The sequence below is a fragment of the Tetrao urogallus genome, assembly GCF_951394365.1.
Source record: "Tetrao urogallus genome assembly, chromosome: 5".
Taxonomy (NCBI): Eukaryota; Metazoa; Chordata; class Aves; order Galliformes; family Phasianidae; genus Tetrao; species Tetrao urogallus.
The window spans coordinates 9,717,631-9,726,784 of NC_136818.1; the positions used below are offsets into that span (position 1 = coordinate 9,717,631).

The following is a 9,154-nucleotide window of genomic DNA, read 5'->3' on the forward strand; positions in this document are numbered from 1 at the left end:
GACCTAAGTGCATGCACACACACCTACACACACATACGGAACACACAGACACGCTCATATAGATACATGCACGTGCAAACATCACATACACACACACAGACCCAAGTGCACGCACACGCACGCCTATACACACGTACCCACACACACACTACACTCACACGTACCCCCACACACAGCCGCCTCCCGCCCCTTAGGCCCAACACCGGGCCCTCGCACCCCACCTCCCCCGAGACCCACGCACACCATCCCCGCGCCGGCTGAGGGCGCAGCGGGCTGCCGGGGTCGCGGAGAGCCGCGGAAGTCCCGCTTAGCCCCGCTTCTCGGACCCCTCCCGCCCTCACCCGCTCCAGCTCCGCGGCCACCGGGACGGTGCAAGCAGCACACGGGCCCGGGCAGCACCACTTCCGGTCCCGCCACGCCGCGACAGGAAGTGCCCGGAGCCTTTTGTGAACGCACCGCGAGGTTGAGGAGGAGGAGGGCGGTGCGAGGAGGTTTTTCGATCGCGGGTTCGAGCCCCGCTCCCGCCAGGTGGCGTTCCCGGCTCGGATCTGCGGGTAGCGAGCTGTGCGCCCGGCTCCGCGGCCGCTCGGCGTGCTCCTTCCTTGTGGAACACCCAGGATCGGGTGCTCACAGCCAGCTATCGCTTCCCGGGGTCTTAGCAGCTCCGGGGCTTGCCTGGGCACACCTTTCCTCCAGCCGTGCTGCCAAGCTCGTGCTGCCAGGGCCGGTCCCACGTGGTGCTGCCAGTGTGTCCCTCTGTGTTTGTCTTGGGTTGTCATACAGTCCTTTCTCATTTCTGAGGGACACGGTTAGCGGACACAATGGGAGTGGGTTGGTGTTTGGACTGGATGACCTCAGTGGTCTTTTCCATCTTCAATAATTCTATGATCCTTCTTCATCCTTTGGTCCAGAGGTGGTTTCCACTATTCCCCTATTACAGAGAGAAGTGAGGCTTCCCCAGCACTTTGTGCAGAGGAAGGCTGGCCCTGCCTCTGCCCTGCTTTCCCTGAAGAACTTGGTACACAGAATCACTCAGACTGCCAGGGTTGGAAGGGACCTCAAGGATCACGAATCTCCAACCCCCCCACCACAGGCAGGGCCACCAACCTCCCCATTTAATACCAGACCAGGCTGCCCAGGGCCCCATCCAACCTGGCCTTGAACACCTCCAGGGATGGACGGGGCATCCACAACCTCTCTGGGCAGCTGTTCCAGCACCTCACCACTCTCTCTGTTAAGAACTTTCCCGACATCCAACCTAAATCTTCTCTCCCTCAACTTAAAACCATTTCCCCTTGTTCTGCTGTTGTCTACCCTTTCAAAGAGTTGACTCTACTCCTGTTTGTAGGTTCCCTTTAGGTAATGAAAGGCTGCAACGAGGTCACCCTGCAGCCTTCTTTTCTCCAGGCTGAACAAGCCCAGCTCCCTCAGCCTGTCTTTGCAGGGGAGGTGCTCCAGTCCCTTGATCATCTTTGTGGCCTCTGGACCATCCTCTGGACCATCTCCAACAGCTCTCTTTCTTATACCGGGGGCTCCAGACCTGGGCACAGTACTCCAGATGGGGCCTCACAAGAGCACAGTAGAGGGGGACAATCACCAGTGGCTGCAGTGCAGCCTCTTTTAGCACCTCACTCACAGGTCGTCCATGCTTTGTTTGTGAAGCTGTACAACAGCACTTCTAGAAAACAAAACAAATTTTGATCTGCCCAGAGGCAGATGGCCATTTGACATCCTTGAGCTATGATTTTAGCACCTGCTTTTCTGAGCGGGGGATTTCTGTGGTTTCTGAGGGGCAATGCTTCATCCAGGAGCTTTCACAGTTAGCAAAGGGGCACAGCTGGAGATGTCAGTCACCTGAACACGCCTGGTCCCAGGGCAGGATGCTCTGCCCGCAGATGGCCACGAGGCAGGTTCATGACGGCCCCATGCCAGAGGTGTGCGTGTCCCCCAGGCTGGCACCTGCGGAGGAGGACAAGTGCAAACATTGCGGCCATGGGGCGGGAGGAGGTTATCTGGGGCCCAGCAGTGGAAAAACTCTCGGTGTGTGACTAAGACACGATAGCACCAGGTGTGGGTCCAGGCATGGTGAGCGAGCTGGGGAATTATCGCTTCCCCATGGATTCAGGTGCCTGAAGCCAAATGTTTCCTAAGGGTGCGGTGACAGCCACAGCCCCGCTATCACGGCGCCTGGCCCACCCCGTGGCCAAGCAGCGGGGATGTGGGGGCTGACTGCTGGATTTTCCCTGGTGCTTGGGACGGGACACAGCCCAGCACCCTACAGTGAGCGTCAGACGCCAGCCCTGAGTACATCCCTTGGTGGAATCACCATACTTACATTCCCAGGGAGGCAAGATCCAACACCACCTTGCTGCCCCCAAAACCCCATCCCCAGAGTACCTGAGTAGCATTCCACCCCCAGTACCCCCATCCTAGCTCCATCTCCTGCCATCTCCAAATCTCCTACTCTTACCATGAAAGAGCCCCCAGCTCCAAGCCTGCCCCCCCCAGGGCCCCAGTCCTGCTGGCAGGTGCCTGCAAAGGGCCGGCCCCGCTGCAGCCATGACTCACCTCACTGCTGGGACCTGTTGTTCCATGCCTTGCTGCTTCCCTCCCTGCTGCCTCAGCTGCGCTCCAAATCTGTGGGTCTGCACCGTGAGGTCTGGAGGGGTCCCACCTGCTTTGCTGGAGCATTTTGGGTCCCTGTATGCCCTGCCAGGACACAGCAAAGTACTTTCTGGCTGGCCATGCCAAAGGGCATGGGTTGTTTGTCTCATCTGGCATGGAGTGTTTCTCAGTGTTTCTGAGGGTGTTTTCTCACTGCCTTCACAGCTTTGCAGGCAAGTTTACCTGGGCAGGGATCAGGCACCCTTCTCCAGCAATCAGCACACCTTGGCCCAGGCCATGGGGAGAGGCTGAGTCTCATTAACAACAAATTAGGGGCAATTGCCATTTTCACTGCAGCCACTTCTGGCCCTGGTGAGGATCCTGGCCATGCCTGGGGTAGTTCTGCCTGGGATGGAATCCTCTGCCCTCAGCTCAATGCCAAGCAGCACTGTATGAGTTAGGCCCTGCTCCCGCCCCGATGATGAAAGGTGAAGAAGAACTGGTTTGTGCTCTGATCTCACAGCCCAGCCTCAAAACAGCCGCGGACTGTCACCGCGGCTCCCAAGATGCTCGGGGAGAGGACAGCAGAGCCAGCCTTTCCAGTGGGACGGGATGGTTGGAGAAATTCATCGTTCCCCTGGAAATAAAAATAATAATCATAATAAAAACACAAAGCCAGAGATTACTTATACGCACACAAACACAGAGGCACGCACTCTCTCCCCATCTGGCTTTGCCAGCCTGACTCATCGCTAATTCAAACAGCCCACACCTTTCCCTCTCCCTCCATGTGACATTTTGAACGAGTGAAGGGGAAGAGGCAGCAGTCCCAGAACTTTGCTGGAGCCATCCTGCTGGTGTCAGACCCCTATCTTTTGGTACAGGGTCCCAGAATTGGAGCACCCCAGGAGCCCATCACAGCTCCCCTATGTCCCAGTGTGGTCAACCCACAAACACACCCCTCCAAAACTGGGGCAAGCCAAGTGCGGAGGCAGCTGTAGAAAGGACGAGTGACAACTCAGTGGGTTAGTAATGCCTGCTGATGGAGTCCCATATGCACAGGCAGGATGCAAAGTCCCAAGCTGGCTGCCGCCCTCCTGCCCAGGGCAAACCCAAGGGCTGCAGGCTGGGTACTGGCCCCAGGACAGCCATTCCCTGCTCTGCCATTCCCAACTTTCCTCCAGCTGAGCTCACCACAGCAGGAAATGGGAAGGAGCAGGCTCAGCCCAATCCGGCTCACAGCAGAACTCCATGCAATTTCCACCTGCAGGACATCAGAAGTCACCACTACAGGCAGGGCAATACTGGGGGCCAGGCACCACGTGCTCCCAGCACAGCATCAGGCCTGGACAAGCCCCAGCTTTTGGAGGGCTGTATGCATGATGGGTAATCAGCCGTGGGAGGGAGGGATGGAGCCAGACCTGCTCGCTGAGCTTGGGACCTGCCAGCATGCTGCTGCTGAGTCACCCCATTAATGCAGGGAAACCTCAGCACCTGAACCCAACAGCACACGGGGACAGGCGGCCACACGCAGCTCCTGGGGTGAGCACACAGCCAGTGCCACGCTCCTGCTGCAGGGGACAGCGGGACGGGGCACTCAGGGAAGGCAATAGGGCTGACAAGGCTGCCGGGAGGGTTTCTGCTGCCGTTCCTCTCAGCTGTGACTCACCGTAGGACCGGTCACACCATCCCTGAGATGCAATTGCCCCATCTGCAGATTAGGGAAACTGAGGCACGGGGAAGTGGGGTGACTCAAGAGCTGTTGCACAGGAGATGCCGCTCGGATGCCGAGGGTTGGGCGTTCCCCATCGATCCTCCGCAGCTAACTTAAGCAGAAATGAACATCGATGTAAATATTTACTGACAAGCAGCCCAGCCTCACCCACTCCTCTCAGAAGACAGCTTTAAAGTAAACTCTCCTGGCTCTTTCATGTTTACATCTTGTTTATTTATTATACAGCAGATCACAATATTTCAACAGTTTGCATATAAAGAAAAGTAACATTTCAGAGTGCGAGAGACCTAACGTGCCCAAGCAGAGAAATGTTAATTAACAATATACACAGACAGGAACAGTGCACTTCCCAAAGCTGAGACTCATCTGTGTTCCCAGCTGGAAGAAAAAAATATATTAAAAAACAGAAACATTATATATTACTGCTTTGTTTAATTTACATCTTGCTTTGCAGAAGCTGCACATAAAAAGATTCGAGTTTTCTCTTTTTCCCTCTAAGAAAGTTTCAAGTATAGCAGAGACCTGGGCATTCAGAGCTGGACTCACTGTCCTTTACACACTATGTTTTTAAAAAGCAGCATGGGGAAGGCAGCCGCAGCAGTACCTGGTGTCATCCTGAGGGGAAGAACTAAAGCAGACCATTGGTGAGAACCATTTGGGCTCCCAAGAGGAGAACTGTGGGCATAGGATCAGACCACCAGGGGGTCCCAGGCTAGTTCTGAGGGCATCCAGCTCCCCGTGTGATGCAACACTGCACTGCCGACCCCCACAAAACCTTTATAACCCATGATTAAGTCCTAATTTAACCCCACACTCCCCGGGATTTCGGGCCAGGACGTTTGTTCTGACAGCCGCAACTGAGAAGAGCGGAACACAGAGTTGTGGGACATGGATCTCCAGCAGGAGCTCGGCCAGAATCAGCCACCACCATCCCCAGAGCTGCAGGGTGCCAGGACTAGGGAGAAGGTTTTGAAGCCAATGCCAAATACAAGCGAGGAGCTCTGGGAACAGATCCCTGCTGCACCAGCCCTCAGCAACAGGAACAGGCCAAGGGACTTCGCATAGCCCTGCTCCTCACCTTCACCCCAGCACACAGCCGAACCCTGCTCTCACAGCAGAGGCAGGAGAAGAAAATAGTTATCAGCTACAAGCAAGAAGGGCCGGGCTGCTCCCCAATGCTATTTACAGCAGGAGCTGCTCCGGGGAGTCGCTCAGCAGAGGGGATGCCGAGCGCGCCTGCAGCCCCCGCTCACATGTGCCGCTTCATGTGCAGGGCCAGGTGGTCAGAGCGGGAGAAGGCCCGCTCGCAGAGGTGGCACTGGAAGGGCCGGTGCCCGGTGTGCTTGCGGTAGTGGCGGGTCAGCTCATCGGAGCGGGCGAACTTCCAGCCGCAGCCTTCCCAGGTGCAGTGGTAGGGCTTCTCACCTGTGGGGAGAGGGGCTGTCAGTTGGGCACAGCACTCCACATGCCTTCACCCCCCCTTCCCAGTCCTCCTGAGTCCCTGCCCACCGCTCCTAGGCTCCTTCATAGAGAGGAAACAGACTGTGTGCCATTGTCAGACCCACCTTTCTTTCATCCCGATCTTCCTGCCCTTCACCTAACGTATCGCTTCCTCGTTTGCCTCAGCATTAGGCCCACCTCTACCCCACTGCAAGAACACCTCCACGTGCCTCTGCCCCCTCGCCCGTCCCTGCCAAGGAACCTCACTCACCACGTGCCGCATCGCAGCTCTGCTACAGGGCTACATCAGAACACTTCCACCATGGGGACCCCACTCCCTGCGTCCTCAGCCCAGCTGTGGGTACTTATTTGCCACACCTCATATCTCAGGGTCTTGAGCACACCCGGCCCCCACATAGGGCCATCTCTGCCTCTCACAGCTCACCCCAACCCGGCCCCACACCGTGAATCCTCCTCATACTCCACGGCTGGGGCTATTACTGTGGACAGACGGCAGAGCATCCCCTCCACGCGCCCCTACCCGACCCCACCGCGGGGACGGCGTGAGTAACCCCGTGCGTCCCGCCTCCTCGGGGCTTCCTTACCCGTGTGCGTCCGCATGTGCGCCTTGAGGTGGGAGCTCTTGGTGTACGTCTTGCCGCAGCCCGGGTATTCACAGTTGTGCGTCGCCGTCCGCTTGCGCGCCCACGAGCGGCGGCCGCGTTTGGGCTTGCAGTCCTCGGGAGGGCCCCCGGTCGGGAAATACTCCAGCACCGGGGAGTTGGGCGGCGTGACCAGCAGCCCGGGCAGCCCCGCCGGACCCGGCCCCTTTAGCGGCTCCCTGAAAACACTGAAGTGTCCATGAAACTGAGGGGGCGGCTGGGGGGCGAAGTGGGGCGCGTAGCGATGCGGGGCCACGGCGTAGTGGGGCGGCAGGTCGGCCAGCAGGTGCGGGTCAGCACCGGGCAGCGGTTCCTCGGGAGGGCCCAAGCGGCCGTGGGCGAAACCAGGGTACGGCAGCGGTGGCCCCGACACCGGGCCCGGCGTCATGCGGGGGGGCTTGTGTTCACCACCTCCCGGTCCCAGGTACTCGCCGCCAGGCACCCCCAGCATGCAGGCGCGCTCCTCCGGCTGCTCCTTCTTGATGCGATGCCCGAAAGGCTGCGACGGGTCCAGGGGCAGCGGGCGGGACAGGGCCGGGTGCAGGGCCGAGTGGTGGTGGTGCGGGTGGTGGGGGCCACCGGGCACCCGCAGCTCCGTGTACTCCCGCCGCTGCAGGTCGCAGTGCGCGGGCAGGTCCGGGGTGAGAAGCTCGGCCACGTAGCTGTGGCTCTGGCCGTCGGGGTACGGCGCCGGGAACTTGCCCGGCGTGGGGTAGGAGCCGTCGCTGTCGTACGTCGTGCCGCAGCTCTCTGGGGTCTCAGGCAAAGGGTAATTGGGGCCGGGCGGTCCCTGCCCGCCGCTGCTGGTGTGCGCCAGGATGAAGTCCAAATCCACGAATTTACCCAAGTCGTCGTCCTCTCGCTTCACGGCTGCGGCGGGGCCATCCTGCTGCAGCATCCTCTGCGGGAACATCGGCGTTAGGAACGGGACAGCGGGGCACAGCTCCCCCCACTCGTACCCCCTTTCCCGGGGCGGCGGCTCTCCCAACCCACCCGACGGCTCCGAACCGCTACGGCACAGCGCCAGCAGCGCCCTCCGACGGCGAAGGGACCGAGCACCGGATCCGGCACCCCCGACCCCAACATCCCCTCCCTCGGCACTCCGTCCCCAGCGCCCGCTGCTTACGTGCATGTCGGCGGACCGCTCCTCCAGCGGCAGCAGGTTGGTGAAGGTGGAGATGGAGGGCAGCGCGCTCTCGTCCACGGCCGCCGCCATGGCGGGCCGGGACCGGGCACGGGGCTGGGGGGAGCGCGGCGCGCGGGGCCCGGCTCCGCTCCGCTCCCCGCGGCGGCGGCAGCGCTGCTCTGCGCCGCCCCGCGCCCCTAAGCTGTTAACAGCATGGCTGCGTTCCTATTGGTCCGATTTACATTGATGTTGGCCGCCGCCGCTTTCTATTGGGTACTGAAGTTGTTAAGCCCCGCCCCCCTGCTCTCAGGCCACGCCCGCCTCCTTGGGGCTGCCTTCGACGGGTCCAGGCGGAGGGCGGCCGATGAGCCCGGACCCGGAGTGCGGGGTCCCGGCGTGGGTCGCGGAGCCGAGTCCTCAGTTCTGCAGCACCGTCAGTGTCACCGCACAGCTGGGTCTGTCCGTGCCCTATCCCACAGAGCGAGTGGAGAGGGTGCCAGCGTGGATCACAGAGCCCAGCGTAGAGGGGCACATTGAGCCTGACCTACACTGGTGTCCGCGGACACGAGTGGGAGTGAGCAGGGCCAGCACGGAGGTGTGCTGCAAACCGATGCGCCCACACCGCTCACCTCTTGTAACGGTGAATGTGAGGCTGCGTCCCCTGTGCGGTGCAATCAGCAGCCCGGAGTGCAAAGCTGCCATCAGGCCGAGCGCAGGGTACGTGTGCGAGCAGAGATAAGCACACCAGGGGCTGGCAGCCTGCTTGCCTCTCCTCATCGCACCCCACAGCCCCACAAGATGTTTGCCTGCCCTCCTGGGGGCCAGCACCATGGCAAGGCCTCCAGCCGCCCCACCGCAGAGGGTGTAAGTCTGCCGTGCCACTCTGCTCGCCCCACGGAGCCCCAGCACAGTGCCATCCCCACGAGAGCTCCCTGCAGCAGCAAGTAGGCTGTGACATCCCCATTTGCAGCGTGACCCCTCTCTGTGCCACCAAATGGGGATGTGGCACAGAGGTGCAGGGCTCTGGGTGGCCACCCAGGGGCTCTGGGCCTTGGTGTGTATCCCACTGCGAGAGCACTCCGCTTGGCCTCCCTCCAGGCAGTACCAGGAATGGCCCGGTTTCTGTTGCGCTTGTCAAGGAGCCATAGTCCTTATCTCTCCCAGCTTGTCTCCCTGCTTTCTGGGGCTTTCCATCTCAAGATACCTTTCTAAGAACTCGGGCTGCTGCCGTCCTGCTCAGAAGCGAGGAGTCAATTTGAAAAAAAACACACATAAACACCCGAGGTGCGCACACACACACGCACCGCCGCTGCTGGATCCAAAGCCACCCTACCAGTTGCTTTCATCACCGTGCTTTAATTATAAGGGTGGAGCATTGCAATAAATTATTTCGGTAATCCCGTGGAACAACAACGATTCAGATCTTCCCCTTTTACCAAGAATCCCTGCCCTCATTTCCAGAGCACGCGCTGGGACTCTGCCTGGCACTGCATGCCTGCCACCAATGGCTGTGGTAGTGTCACCCGACGGGTTGAAGTGTATGGGTGCCACATCCTTCCCCTGAAAAAGTCACAGTCTGAGTGGGGA

At 59.9% G+C, this 9,154-nt stretch overlaps 1 protein-coding gene across 1 annotated transcript; it reads right to left on the reverse strand.

Moving 5' to 3' along the window:
- Window positions 1–5,588: 5,588 nt before the first annotated feature.
- Window positions 5,589–7,657, reverse strand: KLF17 (KLF transcription factor 17; the record flags this gene model as incomplete). Its single annotated transcript, XM_079536302.1, has 3 exons — window positions 5,589–5,764; window positions 6,385–7,342; window positions 7,568–7,657. 3 exons carry the CDS (start codon window positions 7,655–7,657, stop codon window positions 5,589–5,591), a joined length of 1,224 nt encoding a protein of 407 aa, XP_079392428.1.
- Between the last annotated feature and the right edge of the window lie 1,497 nt (window positions 7,658–9,154).